Source organism: Rhineura floridana, chromosome 1 (assembly GCF_030035675.1).
Source record: "Rhineura floridana isolate rRhiFlo1 chromosome 1, rRhiFlo1.hap2, whole genome shotgun sequence".
Lineage (NCBI taxonomy): Eukaryota > Metazoa > Chordata > Lepidosauria > Squamata > Rhineuridae > Rhineura > Rhineura floridana.
In genome coordinates this window covers 116,013,227-116,032,644 of record NC_084480.1, presented here as the reverse complement: position 1 = coordinate 116,032,644, position 19,418 = coordinate 116,013,227, and the positions used below count along the sequence as shown (strand labels likewise).

General features: G+C 40.6%; 1 protein-coding gene across 33 annotated transcripts in view; it reads left to right on the top strand.

Moving 5' to 3' along the window:
* Positions 1-19,418, top strand: part of MPDZ (multiple PDZ domain crumbs cell polarity complex component) — a 179,347-nt gene that overhangs the window by 84,180 nt on the left and 75,749 nt on the right. For 21 of the 33 annotated variants that reach the window (XM_061629896.1, XM_061629870.1, XM_061629927.1 and 18 more), the window contains 6 exons: positions 728-844; positions 2,154-2,309; positions 5,909-6,190; positions 7,034-7,157; positions 8,610-8,808; positions 12,854-12,895. In XM_061629896.1, coding sequence (XP_061485880.1) covers positions 728-844; positions 2,154-2,309; positions 5,909-6,190; positions 7,034-7,157; positions 8,610-8,808; positions 12,854-12,895 — 920 coding nt within the window. The remainder of the gene's footprint in view (positions 1-727; positions 845-2,153; positions 2,310-5,908; positions 6,191-7,033; positions 7,158-8,609; positions 8,809-12,853; positions 12,896-19,418) is intronic. The other 12 variants (XM_061629886.1, XM_061629991.1, XM_061629980.1 and 9 more) reach the window with 1 other exon arrangement.

Below are 19,418 nucleotides of genomic sequence, written 5' to 3'. Positions count from 1 at the left end.
CTTATCCTCCATGAATTTGTCTAATCCCCTTTTAAAGCCATCCAAGTTGGTAGCCATCACTATTAAGTTCAGTGGACCTTATTGCAAACAGGTTTTATCCAAAGTAGCTCTATATCAGATTCCTTAAGTGCAAGGATTTCTGTCTTGTTCAACAGGAGTTCCCTTCCCCCCCCATATGGCCCTAAAATCTGTTCTGCAGTTCCCCCAACCCTCCAAAGCAGATTTGGGGAGGGTGAGGGACACATGGGGGTTGGGAACGGGGGCAATCCCTGTGCTGATGGGACACGCTGGTTGGATGCTGCCCAATTGTGTTTAGAATCTAAGTGGGATTGAAATCCATGAGACTTCTTAAATCCAATTTGTTAGGCTCAGCTGCATTAATAATCAGGCTTTTGGGTGCATGAAGGAAAAATACAATGAAGTAAATATAAATTACCATCAGGGATGTGAAAACATTCCAAATTCCAAATACTCGAGGATTAGAGTATTATGTACCACCCCTCTGTAGGGCTAAAAGAATACTTCAAACTCATGGGCATCAGCATTTCATTTTTCATTGCTTTTTCTAGCCTTGTAAATCATACAAATAGATTATAATGCTATTTGTAACCATCTCTTTTCTGAGCTCCCCATTCATTCATCTTTCTAAAATTCCCTTAACATTACTTATGCTGCATGTCATGGACACTAGCCACCATCCAACTCAAGAGCTTCATTCTTTCTGCAGCTTTCACCAGAAGAGGGCTATGTTTCTACTAAGGAAGATTCCTTTTTCTACACGGCCCAGTCCTTTGAGGAGGAAGGACCAGCTGATTCAGCCCTCTTCCATGCTGAGCTGGCTCTGGTTAGTGGCCACTTCCTTAACATGATAATGTGTTAAAACCCTTTTAATCTATGTTTTTGTATTGAACAAATTTTTGTCTAGCATCAGTGTAGAAACAGCCTTGATGTTGTAATTGCTTAAGTTTCTTTTTTCTTCCTTAAGATTGTTGCTTTATTGGGTCAAGGTGCTGATGTCAGAACATGTATCTACATATTATACAGTAGATGATCTATCCAAATGCATTTTATTGACAGGAAAACAATACAGCACCTTGGATTATATTTCAAAAATAAATATGTTTGCACATTATTGAGAATCGTGTGTCTACACAGTCAAAGGAAATTAAGGCTGCAAGCCTATGCTCTTTCTTAGGAATAAGTAGCAGAATTCAGTGAGATTTTTTATTAGTAAACAAACATAGAATTAGGCTGTCATCCACCTGTATGAAACTAATGGCATTTACAGAATGAGTAAGGGGCTATGAATACCACATTACACAGTGGGGGTTTTTTTTGGGGGGGGAGTTCATGGTATGTTGTGTTTCAGGAGTGAATACTATACAATTTGTCTACAAGCTAGATTGATTTTTCATAAACTTTAATCATCTAGCCAAAGCTGACCACTTCTGAGTTTCAGTAGGCCGATTAAATGCATCCACCATGTGATGTCATTTAAATGCAGAATTTGTAATACTATTCTCCAGGAAATATATATTTTTATGAATCACTATTAGTTCAGTAAGAAGTGTGCTAGACTTGAAATTGGACAAAAACTTTGTTCTATATGTTTCTAAAAAAATGCAAATAAAATTAAAATTTTGGTAGATAGCTTTGTATAATGAAAATTATTAATTTTTTAAAAATAGATTATTTAGAAAAGCTTAAAGGACGCACAACATTCAAATTCAACAATGGATAAGATTTTTTTTTTCAGAGTTAGAAAATGACATGAAATCTTTTTTCCCTGGCATCAAACACCACTTATCTGTCATTTTATATACTTGCAAATTCAGTTCCAAATTATGTTCTCAGATAACACATGTGCAGTATTGAATCTGGGGTTATGGAAACATAGTTGAAAATGGAAATAGACTCATTGTATGTCAAAAAGATCTTGTATGCAGGAAACAGAAAAGAAAAATATTATAAAGCTCAGTAGCAAGCTAGTAGACGTTGCAAGACGTCACCCTAAGAGTCGGAAATGACTCGCACTATAAGTGCGAGGACACCTTTACCTTTTAGCAAGGAAATATTTATCCACAGATCCAAATGTATAGGTCTTATGTGAATGTAGCAGATAGCCAGATTGATTAAATTGCCTTTGCTGTTAGGTGGACTCAAGTGAGGCAGATCTAGTGGAGGAATCCACCTTTGAATCGCAGTATTCCCCAGACACTGATGGTACCTTCCAGTCTTCAGCTCTGCATGGCAGCACCTGTGCCGATGATCTGAAGTATAATCTCTCACTGCCCTCTTCAACTCCCAAGGTAAAAAGAGAGAAAAAAGATCATTTTATTGATGGTGATAAACACTGAATGTGAAAATGTTTGTGTCTGGCTCCTGTATTGAATGTAGCAATGACTAATGTTGCCACAGTTGGTTCCATCTGTTCATAGGTTTGTTATTAGATTAAAGAGCAATTTCATTTAGGTAGAAGTGTTGACTGAACACTTTTCTGATTTTTGGAGACCAAATGTTCAACAGACCAATTGCATTTTGTGTTTTTGGAAGGACAATATAATTTTGAGATGTTCTTGTTTTTTTAAAAAAATGGTTCAAATATATCTTGATAATTATGGTGTATTTTCAAAAAGGTTTACATAAGAGTAATGAAGTATTGCTCCGTATGTAACATTTCAGCCATGTAAAACATTATGCATTTTCTTCATATCTTTAATTGCTAGCAATTAGTTACTCTGTCTCTTTAGTAAATGAGGTCTAGCAATTATGCTAAAATTAACACCAAGACACCATCATGTTCAAATCTAATCAACCATAAAGGACAAGATATTTCTAGAATGTGTTGATCCCATACCCGTATACAATCCCTTTCTTTAGCTTGATGGTGTCTTTTTATTTTCTTTCCCATATTAAGTTTTTTCCCTTCATTTCTTGGCAATCTGTTAATTATGTTTTTTTAAGTTTGAATAATTCTATGTACTTCTTTCAATACTCATGGTGGGTCTGGCTTATCATTGCCAGTGGTGTTGATTCGTTTTATTGGTTGGTTTGCAGTGTATATTCGTGAAAAGAGGAGTTGCTCTTGTTTTACACCTCAGATTCACCAGCTGGCTATATCCCTTCTGAAATGTATTTCAGCCTTACTGGCCATGGCCATCTCCTAATGGAATTTTCTAATCCACAACAGAATGTACCTTTGCTGTGCCAGTGAGACAGATTGCGTTGTTTAACTTAGTAATTGTTACTTAAAGGGATTAGACAGAATGCATGCTGGGAAATCTACATTCTGTAACACATCTGGTCTTATAGAAGACTTCACATTGGTGTTTCTGCCGTCTCTCTTTCATTTTTCATCAAGCAGTATGACGGTGCAATCCTGTAGATGTCTTATCAGAAGTTAAGTCCCATTGAGTTCAGCCCTCCAAGTAAATGGGTGTAAGATTGCAGCGTTAGAGAGGAATGTTAGCACTCAGACTTGGTAGCATTTCATATTTCACTTTGTCGAGATAAAAATAGCTGCACAAAGAGCAAAGCAATGACTGTGAGCCAGTGTCTTCTGTGTATGCGTGGAGAGGTGTTTCCCTGTTCTCTCTTAGAATCAGAGGAGTATATGAAGTAGGGAATATCCTCATAAGTGTTTCCCTTCTTAGAAGAGCACAGGAAGCCCGTGTGTTTGTATCTTCAAATCATGGATCCAAATCTGAAGTGAAGACAGTTGCAAGATAGGGAGCAACCATTATATAAGAGGCACGTTGAAGTTTCAGTACAGTCATTTATTTGAACAGTTTTAAATGTAGATTTGTTTTGGAGCCTTATTAATACTTTCAAAATCTTTGAGAAATCCTGGAGAACGGGAGAGGTGCCGGAGGATTGCAGATGAGCAAACGTCGTCCCGCTCTTTAAAAAGGGTAAAAAAGAAGATCCGGGGAATTACAGGCCGGTCAGTCTGACTTCAATACCGGGAAAGATATTAGAACAGATAATAAAAGAGTCCATTGGCAACTATCTAGTTGACAATGCTGTGATTAGTAGGAGCCAGCATGGGTTTGTCAAGAAAAAATCCTGTCAAACTAATCTCATCTCTTTTTTTGATCGGGTCACTAGCTTAATAGATGGTGGAAATGCTGTAGATGTCATCTATCTAGATTTCAGCAAAGCGTTTGACAAAGTCCCCCACGACCTTTTGATTAGCAAACTGGTCAAATGCGGACTACATGGAAATACTGTCAGGTGGATTCGCAACTGGTTGGAAAACCGTACTCAAAGAGTGGTCGTCGGTGGCTCTGCTTCGGACTGGAAGGAGGTTTCGAGTGGAGTGCCACAGTGTTCTGTCCTGGGGCCGATACTCTTCAACATTTTTATCAGTGACTTAGATGATGGGGTGGAGGGAAGCCTTATGAAGTTTGCGGATGATACGAAACTGGGAGGGATAGCTAACACAATGGAAGACAGGAATAAAATCCAAAGGGACCTGGATAGACTAGAAAATTGGGCTGAAATTAATAAAATGACATTCAATAAAGACAAATGCAAGATTCTGCATTTAGGTCACAAAAACAAAATGCACGGGTACAGGATGGGAAATACCCGGCTTAGCAGTAGTGCGTGTGAGAAGGACCTTGGAATTGTAGTGGATCGCAAGTTGAACATGACCCAGCAGTGTGATGCTGCGGCAAAAAAGTCAAACGCTGTTTTGGGCTGCATAAACAGAGCTATAGTTTCCAGGTCGAGGGAAGTAATAGTCCCACTATATTCTGCATTAGTCAGGCCTCATCTGGAATACTGCATTCAGTTCTGGGTGCCTCATTTTAAGAAAGATGTAGACAAGTTTGACCGGGTTCAGAAGAGGGCGACGAGGATGATAGCCGGTATGGAGAACAAGTCTTATGAGGAAAGGTTGAAGGAACTTGGCATGTTCAGTCTGGTGAAGAGAAGGCTGAGGGGTGACATGATTGCACTCTTTAAGTACCTGAAGGGCTGTCTCATAGAGGAGGGTACAGATTTGTTCTCTGCTGCCCCAGAGGGTAGGACTAGGTCTAATGGTTTTAAGTTGCAGGAGCGTGGATTCAGATTGGACATTAGAAGGAACTTCTTGACAGTAAGGGCAGTTCGGCAATGGAACCAACTGCCTAGGGAGGTGGTGGGATCCCCTTCACTGGATGTCTTCAAGCAGAGGCTGGACAGCTATCTGCGGGAGATGCTCTAGCTGTGGATTTCCTGCTGTGAGCAGGGGGTTGGACTCGATGGCCTACAAGTCCCCTTCCAACTCTATGATTCTAAGTAAAGGAAGGATTTTTAAACATTATTATCTCAGATTCAGTAATTTGAGAGGAATGCTTAAGCAATGATTGGTTTAAAAATGCGTGGGGCTCTAGTTTAACTCCATTATTGCTAGATGTGCATTCAAATAATGCTTCATTAGAAGAAGAGTCTAGCTCTTTTAATTATAAATAGTCAAGGTCAGAATAGTTGATATTATTCATACATGCTGAAGTTGTTGAAAGTAAACCTTGTTCTTTATGAGATTGACATTTTAGTCTTATGTATATCTACTCAAAAGTTAAGCACTCAGCTTGTTTCTAAGAAACTGGGTCGGAAGATTGCATCCTTAGGCACACTTACCTGGGAGTATACCCCATTGAGCAATTTACAGTGGGATTTATTTCTGAGTAAACATATATAGGCTTCTGCTGATCGGCTGTAGACTTACATAGGAATAAATCCCACTGAACTAATTTGAGTCTTATTTCTGGGTAGACATGCAAAGGATTGCACTGACTGCATAATTTTGGATAGGATCAGTGACTCCTTGCTCAACTTTATAAGTTTCTTGATTGATTTGAGACAAAAAAAGGAAACATATGCATATATAATTCAAGTAAACTGGTTTTATATTTTTTGATAGACTGTTTGCAAAGAAAGTTCAAATGCCTTAATCAGTTACCAGTTACCAGATCAAAACCTGTACACCGTGGAACTAATGCAAAGAGGAAGAGAAAGCAAATCTTTTGCTGATGTATGTGTGGAACAGCCTTCTGGGTTGACAAGAAAAGATCCAATAACACATTCTCTCAAGAAACATATTGAACATGAAAACACAAGCATTTGGAGAGAGTCTCAGCTGGCAACCGAAGTCTCACACAATGCAAACTTAACTTCTAGATTGCTTCCTGATGCTACTGGAAAAGTAAGGTTTTCTCTGAATTTATTTGTAAAGTGGTGTCAATATTTTCAGTGATCACAAAACTGAACTTCCAGATATTATTAGATTTATGAACTCTCACCATATCCCTGTCAACCTCGATGGCCTGGCTGAATTGTGGAATAACAGGATGACCCTACAACATAATACCTCCCAAGTGTCCTTTCAACACCACAGGTTCCTTTTGTTTAGGGTGAACCAAAGGCAACTGAAGTGGGTGGGTAGTTGTGTAGATTGCAGTTGACACTCAGCTTGTGATGTAGACCTGTTTAAAAGGAATGTGCTGTGACTGTCTTTATAGCATCTACAACTTGCTATTCTATAAAACTGTTCTGTGTAGTAGAAAGTTAGGGCTAACATTTTAGAGAGTTCCAAAATGAAAGGGTACAGGGATACAAAGGAAGTTTTCATTCTTGCATGTCAGGCTAACCTGCAGCACAAGCACACATCAAGAGTTTGTTCTTGGACAGAGCAGGAAAGCTGTGGTATAAAGTCTGGCATATACTCCTGCCTACCTATCCAGCCCTCTGCTGCTGCTTGCTGTGAAGGAGATTGTTATTTAATCTTACTGCTTTGCTGCAATGGAACTTGTGTAAATGCTGATTTTTTACAAATACACTATCATGTTACTTCTTCTTTTCCTTTAGATTAGTCATATTAACTTAAAGGGAAACAAGACCTTTGTGAGCAAATTAGAAATATGCAATTTGTTATTGCAGGACTGCCTAGCAGATTGGAAACCATCTGTAATTTACAAATCACACAAAATCCAATAATGCTTTCCAGATACTTCTCACTATAAACTGACACTGTTTTTCTTCTTATCAGGATCACTTATTCTTGATGGAAAACAATAGCTTAACGCATGCTGGGAGGTATACTGTAACCCTAAGTACAAACAAAAACAAGTTTGAGAAGACTATTACTATTGCAAAAGGCAATTCAAGTTTAGGTAGTGTATCTACCCACTTTTCTGCTGTTGTTATTGTCATTTCTGCCTAGTTAACCCCCAGAGAGAGCTATCTGATAAATAGCCTGAAGAAGCCCTTGAGAGTGTGGTACACTGTGGGAAATCTGGATTATTCACAACCACAAAATGTCTAGACTGAAGCAGTAGTGTTAAAAATCTGCATTTTCCTTTCAGGGCAGAATCAACAATAATAGAAAATGTGCTGTCTCCAGGAATATGTTTTACTCAGGGTAGTAGAAAGACATTTCAACACAGGCATATTGCTTTGTTTTGTTTGCTAATTGGATGGAATTTATTCTATTGTTTTTGCTACAACATGGTCTGAAATCTCACTAAGTCAGTAATATCAAGCCTATCTATGTGCAATGAAGGCCCTGTAGATGTTTTGGGGCTCAAGTTCCCCTAGTCACCATGACGAATGGACAGGGATTATGGGAGATCCAGTAACATCTGGAGGACCACAGGTTTCCCATCCCTGAATTAGCGATTTCCAAATAGTTTGACATTAGGGCTTTTGGAATTAATAAATGGAATGTATTGCTTTCATCTTTTAGTAAACACTTCAGTTAAGAATTCCATGATTCTATGAAAGTGAATAAAGTTTCATAAGACTGCCTAATCTACTTCATAAGATGAATGAGAAATAGCACATTAAGACTGCAGTTCTATACATTTTTACCTGGAAGTAAGCCCCATTTATTTAAAATATTTATATCCTGCCCTTCACAAGATTTCACTGTGGGGAACAATAAAATGTATCCTAAAATCACAGATCCATTAAACAGATGCAAGAATGGATCAAATTATACTTAACATCAATTATAAAACTATGGAGCATCATCTACAAAATCTCAAGGTGAGCACTAACAATTTCCAAATGCTTGACTTAATAACTATGTTTTAATCTGATGCCGAAGCAAAACGTTGGCAATAGTCACATCTCATAGGTGATGGTGTTCCACAGTTGGGATGTGAGGTCCCCTCCCTGGAGTCCTCACATACAGTATCATTCCTGGCAGTTGGATCATTTGGGACTTACCTCTGAATAGATATGTATAGGATTGCACTGTAGTCCATCCTCTATTTTAAAGTGTAGCTCCTAGGAACCTCAAGTTTGGGGTGGTGCTTTAGCCTACATTTTGTGTTGGACAGCTCCCAGGAAACTAAGGTTTATAGAAATACAGATATCAGTACCTTGCTCAGGTTGAGGCCATAAAAATCGCCTTATCCTAAAAACACATTTTATGTTTCGGGTGGGTAGGTAGTAATTTGCCTCTGTAGATGTGTGTTTGGCTGTGCTATTGGCAGAATAAAAACTATGTATAAGGCATAAGTTGAATGCTGTTCAGAGTTTTGTTCATAGGCCAGCATTTGTTTCCATATTTATATTAACATTAACTGGAAACTGATTTTCTTTATTTTTTTTTCTTTAAGGGATGACAGTAAGTTCCAGTAAAGATGGCTCTGGAATGATAGTCCGCAGCATTATCCATGGTGGTTCCATAAGTCGTGATGGACGAATTGGTGTAGGGGATTGTATACTATCTATTAATGAGGAACCTACCACTAATTTAACCAATGCACAGGCACGAGCCATGCTGAGGAGACATTCCCTCATTGGATCTGATATAAAGTATGTAGAGTCAATTGGTTGATATCCAGGAACAGTGTGTGGTGATTTTATTATTGTTATTTAAAAAAGGATATATTCCATATTTATTTTGAATTATATTCCAAATTTAGGATTTAAATGGATAGAATAAGTTGAAATTGCTAGAAGAAAAAATAAGACTGTGGTTCTCAACCAACTTGCTGTGATGCAGGTTTTAGAAATTTTAATGAGCATTCCAGGATTTTAGTCTGATATGCCAGTCTACCCTGGGATCCCCTTTGTCCCTGACTCTGACTCAGAGATCCCTTCAACTTCAACCCGTCAGCCATGTCAGAGGAGTTTAACATAAATGTTTATGGCTATACTCATATATGTATGTGGGTATACTCCTGTGTCCATTTTTAGTGTTTATTCAAGAAAGTAGTGGTATCTAATGGTGTCCCTTCCCCTCTGCTTATGCAAGGCATCCATCAAGTGCTCTAGGATGAAAAGGATTATCTTGACCCATTTCACTCTGGGTTCAGGCCTGATTATGGGACTGAATTGGCTTTGGTCACCTTGATAGATGGCCTTTATCAGGAGAAGGTCAGGAGGGGTGTAACCCTGTTATTCTTACTTCATCTCTCAGTGGTTTTTGATACCATTTACCATGGTATCCTTCTGCGCTGACTACGTGAGATTGGTATTGGAGGCACTGTTTTACAGTGGTTCTGATCCTATCTCCTGGGTTGGTGTCAGAGAATAGCATTAGGTGGTTATCTTTCACCCAGCTGACAGTTGTGCTGAAGGGTACAGTCTTGTCTCTAATGCTGTTTTATATCTATATGAAGCCATTGGGTGTGATCAATAGAAGATTTGGGGTGTTATCAGTACACTGATGATATCCAGCTCTATTTCTCTGTAAAGTCTGAATCAGGACAGGCCATGCAAGCCCTGGACTGGTGCCTGGACTCAACAATGGACTGGATGAGGGCCAAGAAACTGACTCTGAATCCTGGCAATCCTGGCACTGTGGGTGGGTGGAAGGCATGGGGTTCGGTAGTTGGTTCCAATCCATTTGAATTCTCTGAGTCAGGCTTTCAGTACCAATCCACCATTTTTTTGTTCGTGATTGCTTGCGCAGTTGTTGATTTGCACATTTTTTTCCAGTGAAAAAAATTAAGTAATTGCTAACAAAAATGCTAATGAAAATGCTTATGCTGTAGGCACTTGTTCTACTGAGTTAAGTTAAAAATGCATCAGCTTAGAGGAAAGCTGATTACGAAAACAGTAGCATACAATTTGGAGTGGATTTTTTTTTAACATGTGCTGATGGCAGCTGTGACCTGCTGCAAGAAATCAATGCCAGTTCGACAACAATGAGGATTTTGGGATTATGTCAAAATCCAGTAATAAATCCAATTTAGCGAATATTCTCCCCCATCCCTAGTAGGTAGTTCCTGAGTCCGGATAATTGTCTATTGTCTGGTTTGGATGGGGTTGCACCCCCCCCCGAAAGAGTAGGTTTATATTCTGGGGGTCTTCCTGGATCCATCTCTGTTGCTAGAGGCCCAGGTGATCTCAGTGGCTAGAAAGTGGCTTTTACCAGCTTCAGTTGGTAAGACAGCAGGGCTGTTTTGGGATCAGGATAGCCTGACCACTGTTGTCCGTGTGCTGGACATCTCCAGGTTGTATTACTGCAATGTGCTCTGTGTGCAGCTGCGCTCGAGGCTGGTCCGAAAGCTGCAGATGGTGCAAAATGCAGCAGTTCCATTGTTCACTGAGGCAGAATATTGCCAGCATGTACCCAGGCGTTTAAAGAATTGCACTGGCTGACAATTAGCTACCAGGCTAAGGTCAAGGTGCTGATTTTGGTGTATGAAGCTCTATACAAGTTGGGACTAGGATCCCTGAAAGATCATCCCACCCCCATATACCTAGTTGATTACTGCACTGTGAGGGGAGGGCCTCTGTTTTACACAGTATAGGAATTGAACCTTTAGTGTGGTGGCACCTTTGGAATTTCCTCCTCTCAAATACTAGACAGGCGCCATCTTTTCGGTGCCTGCCTAAGACTTTCTTCTTTCAACAAGGCTTATAAGTAGAGATCTTCTTTAGTCTGCACCTTTACTGGAATTGTTTTTAATGTGGTTTTTTTAAGGTAAGGTGTTATTATTTTATTGCTTGTTGTTGCTACCCTGGGCTGCTTTGGGAGGAAGAGCAGGATATACATTTAAATAACAACAACAACATGGGGGAAAGGCAATTTTCAATGATTCCTGCTCCTTCTGTAGCCCCCCATGCCACTCCTGGAGTGTTGGGGACCCTCTGGAGTAGATTGGGTGGGAGGCTACAGGGGAACAACATATTCTCTCCCTCCCTCCCCTCCCTGTTTCATTGATGAATGCCTTCTGTAAGTGGAGGAGACACCATTAGATACCACCCTTTATGAATTTGGGAGGGGCAGATGGATGTTTATCCACTATGCATTCTTGTAGGGATTAGAGGGAGCAGAAAGCAACAGGACAGGGAGATTTCTCTACTTTTGACAATTAGTGATGGCATCAGACTGACCTCACTGGATAGGGAAGCAGGGCTCCTCTTTTCTTTGGTCCACTTGCTGGCTTCCATTCCTCCACATGAGGCAACAAGTATCCCAGCCCTTTTGCACATACATGCAGGTTTTTCCTGCTGCTGGCAGTTGTAGTGTGTTCACATGGGACCTGGGTTGCACAATGTCTCAATGAGTGGAGAGAAATCTCTTGTTTTGTTGTGGTTTTGGGCTGGCATGTGACTGTATGCTTGGCACCACAGGAGCCTCTGCACCTTATGCTTGATGGGGAGAAAACAGGATTATGTACTCCATGTGACTGAAAACTTTTGTTCAGGAAGATAAACTAGGAAAAGTGTTGGGATGTTTATAAGAAAAGTTTGATATTTCTTTACCTCAGTTATTTCCTTTTAGGGAGTATCTCAGTAGTGAAAATGTCCTAATTACAGAAACTATGACACATGACATTAAGACAGAAGAATAATATTTTAAGTGTAACTCTCAGTACATCTTTGAGAAATATCAGGAAAGCAACATCTCTCTCTTTTTTTGGTATTTCACACATGTAGGCTTAAGGTAGGGTAAAAGAGACACAAAAATATAAAGTCTAAAAATAAAATATAGTTAATCAGGATAGTTTGCTGCCTGCATATATATCCTGGTATTATTTTTAGTACATATTAGAGTTTAAAGAACAGATATTTTCATGCAGTGGAGATCATTTTCAATAAACTGGCATAATTTACAGCTGCTTGGACCTTTTAATCAGTGGTATCATTGCCACTTGTTTAAATTGCATGTATGTTGTATCCTAAGAAACTAGCCAATAGTAGGCACTTCATAACCAAAAAAAAATATTCTTTCCACACAGAGTTCAGCACAACTTACTTCCTAATAGGGCCCGTAAGGTTATAATCTATCTATTCAGGAGCAGACAAAATGTTCAGTTCATCTATCTATCTATCTATCTATCTATCTATCTATCTATCTATCTATCTATCTATCTATCTATCTATCTATCTATCTATCTATCTATCTATCTATCTATCTATCTATCTATCTTATCTACACAAACATACTTTTTTCCTAAGCAGGAAAGCAGATGTGTGGCCTCACCAGAATGTGTAGCTTCACTTTTCACTCCACCTAACATTTCTGTAATAATATCTGGGGTTTTGCTTTTAGCAGCAGTAGTAACAGCTGCTTGTAACATCTGCCAGATAATTACTGAGCTGATTCAGAATTCACCTGCCTTAACTGAACGTGTGGAGATGAATCTCTGATCAAGGAATAAAAGATTGATTGCAGTTCCATTTTTCATGCTTGTTAATAATCACAGCTATAGACTCCAATAAAGAACAGATGCTTTCTGTTGGGAGGTGTGGATAGAATGGAGGGGAAGAGGGGGGGAAGAGGAAGGAAGATAGGAGTGCACACTTTTAACTACGTGTGTACGCATCTTGCATTCAGCACAAGTCACTGACATTTGTTAACACTATTGTAAAAAGATGCTGCATCGTATGCTTCATATTCTAGATCTTCTCCAACACCTGCTGATGATCAGGCTCCCTTTTATGTGTGAGTATCAGTGCTTCAAAAGCTCATTATAGCTCTATGTTGCAACTTGTCTGTTAAATCATTCATGCTTTCATAACATCCAAAGTAGCCGGGATATATCCAGATACAGGTACAGCATTACACCCGCAGACATACATGGATGCTTTCATCCAATTAAAATCTCTTACTAGAATTGATTAGCTGATTCATTACCCAATTACACTACAATATAGTGGTAGTGTTCTGGAGATGTTGAGTGAAGATAAAAAAAGTCTTCTCAAACGGCACAGTCAAATAAGATATTATTGGGGAAATTCATCTTAAAGGAGGTGAGTTTATGACGGCCACTTTGATTGTTTATGGTTGTGCTTTACTAGGCAAGTCAGTCTGCCAACTTACAATTATTACTCAGTGATACAGGGCACAATATTTTTCTGGATTTAAAGTGAAGACACACTTCATCCTATGCTTAAAAAGATATAGATACATATTGACTTAGCGAGTTCCCAGGAAAAAAAAACGGCATGCATCTTCTTTCAACCACTGGTTAGCTGAGTTAATTTTGCCTTTTGGTTCCAGCATCCTACCTTCCACTTTGTCCCATCAGGACTCAGGTACAGGATTTTGCTTTCTGGACAACAGTGATACTTTTCTAATCAACTGTGACACAGCTACATCAAGGATTCCCAGTGCATTTTCATTCCTTCCCTTAAAATGATGGCAGAGCCTATGTACTGGTAGAGAAATACAGAACTATTGCTCATAGGGTCGTTCCTATTCTGATAGGCATAGAGTGGTGGATAAATGCAATATATAGCACAATCCTATTCATGTCTACTCATCCCATTGAATTCAGTGGAACTTACTTCTAGGTAATTGTGTATAGGATTTCAGTCATAGTGGTTTAATTTTTCAAAGCACACTTCAGCTATTGTCATGGCACAGAAGTGTGCCCCATCTCACAGTTTAAGAATCACTTCATTCATGCATTCCGTTTGATTATATATTACGGCTTTTCAGCATTAGCATATATCTACATATTGTAACACTAGTAAAGGTACCTGAGTACTCTTTCCCAAGGTGTTAGTCACTGATAAAATCATGGATGTACTGATATCTGGATTAATCTCACTGTCATATTTTCTGTGACACTAATGTTTTACTTTCTCCACTGTGTAACCAAGACTCTAGTTACCAAGCTTTTTGACTGTACTGCATATTGTCTTGAATGTGATAAAAAAAATCTTTATTTGGTATATTTCCTATCTTAGTATGTACAAAAGGTTTCTTGTGTGGCTATAAAATCAAGCATGCGGTTGATTTCTGTTTGTGTTGCATGCTGCATCATGTTTACACCCCTGTCTTCATTTGGCGCAAGATGCGAATCAGTCTTCACCTTGCTGCTTTCTGAGTTCAGAGCTGATGTGCAATTGGTTTTACAGCTTTAGATTTGCAGCCTGTTCTGGCAAGTGTGAAATCTAAAGTGGTTTTACTATATCTTTCTTCCTAAATTCTCTTTTACCCAAGAGCAATGTTTCACAGTTGCCCAATTCTGCGCTTATTTTCTGTCTAAACCAATAAGCTGAAGTTGTAACAACTGTTGCAAATTTATTGAATGAATGAATGAAATGTCCTGAGAGAAATTATATATTTAGTGTATGTGTATTAACCAGTGCTAGATTTTTGATGCATTTATCAGTGTGATGCCATGTTCTTCTGTTTTTTTATCATAGGTTTCTTCAGGTTTTACCTAGTTGTAATCAAGTATTTGTGGCATTTAACATTTTAAAATAATCATATTACTGCCATAACTATAACCATCTGTCTAGTCAAGCTTGCCACTATTGCTTCTCTTTCTTTAATATAAGTCATTTAAGGGGATAACCTTCATAAAAACCACACGGCATTTTAGCCAGAATTGATGTCTGCACATGGTGTGGGTAATTTCATTGCAGTTAAGTTGATACAGCTATGTTGATTGACAATGGCGGAGAGTAATGAGACATAAGGAATTTTATTTTATTATTTTTCTATATTTATGTATAAAGCTTGTTGAATATTTTAATTTTTAATAAAATATCTGTATATCAATTTAATAAAAAATGAAAGTGATTTACAACAATTTATAATACAATAAAAACCACAAAAGAAATTAATAAGATTAATAATTACGGCAAAAAAAAGTTTTCAGCAAATGTTTGAAAGTTAATACAGAAGTGCCTACTGGATCTCTGTTGGAAAAGCATTTCACATGAGTTTAAAAATTCGAATGACAGAAAATCTCAGCAGCATTAACTGCTTAAAAGCATTAGAACCGTGCAAAAGCATTGCTCTTGGTTGTATGGAGAGGCTATTTTCCATAGGAGGTATGCCATCAAGCGGGTAACGACTCCACCTATCGTCCGAAGGCAAGAATGTTTCTGAAGTCAAGACTAGGGGCGTCAGGCTCCTCCCACGCTCCAGTTCATTCTTGCCTTCGTCCGTGCAAGATCTATAGCTAGTGACTAGATAAGTCTTTTGTTTGTGTGATAGAGGGTGGAGTTCTTGTGTGCGTATTTTGTCTCGTTCCCTTCCCTGTGTCCTGTCTTTTACCACTGTTTGTGTGTCTTCCCTGGACAATTACTCGGGGAGGTTCTTCCTTGCCCGGGTGTGTGTTTTTTCTTCCCAAAACAAAGCCAACCGCCGCCTTACAGAGACCGCGGCTGCGGTCTCTCTCCCTCGGCGGCGGACGCGGCTTGCCCAGGAGCTGCGGCTGCAGTCTCCTGCCCTGTTCTGCCGCTTCTTTTTTCGTGCCCTGACGATCGGGAGCCTGCGGCTGCGGCTCCCTTTGCCTTCGGCTTTTTTAAGGGGCGGCGCTTTCAATCTCCCCCGCCAGGAGCCTGTATCTGCGGCTCTCTGACTTTCCCTTGGCGGCTCCTGTTGGTTCGGCTGCCTTGCCTCTCTGACTCGTCTGCGGCGCTTGGTTCTCGCCGAGACAGTCCCTTCAGCCAGCGGCTGCGGCTTACCGGTAGCCGATTTTCCTTCTTCTACGGGGAGTTCGCCAGCTGTCCTGCCTCCTTTACGGAGTTTTTTCCTGCCTAACTCCCCCAGCCGTGATTACGTTCTCAGCCTCGCGGCTGTATCACTGTTCTGGGCGGCTCCTTTTTTACAGTTTTAAACTATTCTGAAGCCCTCCTTTCAGTTCGCTAGTACTACCTTGCCCGCCATTGCTCATTTCTTATTACAACAGTTGTTGCTGGGCAAAGTATCTGCCATTTTTGATTGAATTTTTCCCGCTGTTTTTACGGGTGCCATTTTGACTGGCCGTTTTTTCCCGTCCCTTCTGATAGCCTGTTAGTATTGTAAAGGGGGGTCTCTCACGGGCTGGGGTTAGCAGAGCCCAGTTTTTTTGTCAGCTCCCTCTGTGTGATCTGCTCCCTGTGTATGTGTTCCAGATAGGATCCTATAGCTCCACATAGGTTCCTTTACTAACTCCGTATCTGCGACTGACCCTGGCAACTACTGGGTTACTGCGACTATCTGCACCAGTACAAAGACTTTTAGTGCTGCATGGACTGTGCACCTGTGGCCGTTTCATCAAACTACTAATACTGACTGATAGTGTGCAAAGGCTGTTGATACCATACAAAGCACTGTGAAATACTACCTTCTATTCCACCTTGCACCAGCCTGTTGATACTGTGCCAAGCTATCTGTGTATTCTACCACATCTGTGGCCGTGTACTAAGACTGTTCATACTGTACATTCTGCCCCATCGTGGCAGTGTATTTAACCATCTGCCAGTGCATTCTGCCCCAGTCGTGTACCGTGTACTGCGCCTGTTCTAAGACTGTTCATAGTGTACATTCTGCCCCATCGTGGCAGTGTACTTAGCCATCTGCCAGTGCATTCTGCCCCAGTCGTGTGCCGTGTACTGCGCCTGTTTGGGTCTGTGCATTCTGCCCCATCCGTGGCCGTGTACTGCTACCCTTTAAAGTATATGATGGCAGAACAGCCAGAGACAACTCAGGCAACCAAGCCGAAACAACAGCCAGAGACAAACCAGATGACCAAGCCTAAACCTCCTAAGGCGGTCAAACATAAGCACTCTAAAGCGGTTGCCAAAACCAAACACCTTTCCAGCCACAGCACAACCAAGCGGCCCCGCTATGTCTCTGTTCCGGTTCCGGAGGAGTCAAACCATGCACAGTTAACTACCCTATTTCATTCTCCTGCTGCTTCCTCTGATGAGGAGGACTTTCCTGGCTTTCCTGTACAGCCAACAGTCAGCCAATCTGGGGCTTACTCTTCTTCACTACCTGTGGGCAACCATCTACATCTCCGGGTCTGCAGCTGTCCCACGAGTTCATCTCACAACTTCAGGGCATGCTGTCGTTTTTCGCTCAGAGACAGTCACCATCACAAGTTCCCGCTATCCCCCAACACAGTGGGGAACACTTTGTACACAGTGAAACAAACCCATCAGGTTCTCCAGACCCGTTTGACATTGCCAGGGGCAGGTTTATTGATGACTCCTCTTGTGAGGAGGAGTCCGCATTCGCGCTGCAAGACCAAGGAGACGAATGGAGTGACCATTCGGAACATGAGCAGGATACATCCTATCGCCTCTTCGATGCCTCAGATTACCAGCCTCTGGCGCGCAGAGTGTTGAACACCCTTGGCCTTCAATCCACTCCAACTGTAGCTTCCACTCCCGCTTTAAAGGGGGGCAGGGTCTTGAAATCCCCCATGCCAGCAGAAAACTTTCTCCCTGTGCCAGAACCCATCGCTAAATTGGCCAAGGACGAATGGTCCCACCCCTTACAGGCACGCCGATTTAATAACCAGCATGGTTAACAAGCAAAGTCAAGGAAGCTCTTAGAGGCAAAAGTCTTCCTTCAAAAAATGGAAGTCTTGTCCGAATGAAGAAAATAAAAAAGAACACAAACTCTGGCAAAAGAAATGCAAGAAGACAATAAGGGATGCTAAAAAAGAATTTGAGGAGCACATTGCTAAGAACATAAAAACCAACAACAAAAATTTCTATAAATACATTCAAAGCAGGAGACCATCTAGGGAGACGATTGGACCCTTGGATGATAAGGGAGTCAAAGGTGTACTAAAGAACGATAAGAAGATTGCAGAGAAGCTAAATGAATTCTTTGCATCTGTCTTCACAGTGGAAGATATAGGGCAGATCCCTGAACCTGAACTAACATTTGCAGGAAGGGATTCTGAGGAACTGAGACAAATAGTGGTAACGAGAGAGGAAGTTCTAAGCTTAATGGACAATATAAAAACTGACAAATCACCGGGCCCGGATGGCATCCACTTGAGAGTTCTCAAAGAACTCAAATGTGAAATTGCTGATCTGCTAACTAAAATATGTAACTTGTCCCTTGGGTCCTCCTCCGTGCCTGAGGACTGGAAAGTGGCAAATGTAACGCCAATCTTCAAAAAGGGATCCAGAGGGGATCCTGGAAATTACAGGCCAGTTAGCTTAACTTCTGTCCCTGGAAAACTGGTAGAAAGTATTATTAAAGCTAGATTAACTAAGCACATAGAAGAACAAGCCTTGCTGAAGCAGAGCCAGCATGGCTTCTGCAGGGGAAAGTCCTGTCTCAGTAACCTATTAGAATTCTTTGAGAGTGTCAACAAGCATATAGACAGAGGTGATCCAGTGGACATAGTGTACTTAGACTTTCAAAAAGCGTTTGACAAGGTACCTCACCAAAGACTTCTGAGGAAGCTTAGCAGTCATGGAATAAGAGGAGAGGTCCTCTTGTGGATAAGGAATTGGTTAAGAAGCAGAAAGCAGAGAGTAGGAATCAACGGACAGTTCTCCCAATGGAGGGCTGTAGAAAGTGGAGTCCCTCAAGGATCGGTATTGGGACCTGTACTTTTCAACTTGTTCATTAATGACCTAGAATTAGGAGTGAGCAGTGAAGTGGCCAAGTTTGCTGACGACACTAAATTGTTCAGGGTTGTTAAAACAAAAAGGGATTGCGAAGAGCTCCAAAAAGACCTCTCCAAACTGAGTGAATGGGCAGAAAAATGGCAAATGCAATTCAATATAAACAAATGTAAAATTATGCATATTGGAGCAAAAAATCTGAATTTCACATATACGCTCATGGTGTCTGAACTGGCGGTGACCGACCAGGAGAGAGACCTCGGGGTTGTAGTGGACAGCACGATGAAAATGTCGACCCAGTGTGCGGCAGCTGTGAAAAAGGCAAATTCCATGCTAGCGATAATTAGGAAAGGTATTGAAAATAAAACAGCCGATATCATAATGCTGTTGTATAAATCTATGGTGCGGCCGCATTTGGAATACTGTGTACAGTTCTGGTCGCCTCATCTCAAAAAGGATATTCTAGAGTTGGAAAAGGTTCAGAAGAGGGCAACCAGAATGATCAAGGGGATGGAGCGACTCCCTTACGAGGAAAGGTTGCAGCATTTGGGGCTTTTTAGTTTAGAGAAAAGGCGGGTCAGAGGAGACATGATAGAAGTGTATAAAATTATGCATGGCATTGAGAAAGTGGATAGAGAAAAGTTCTTCTC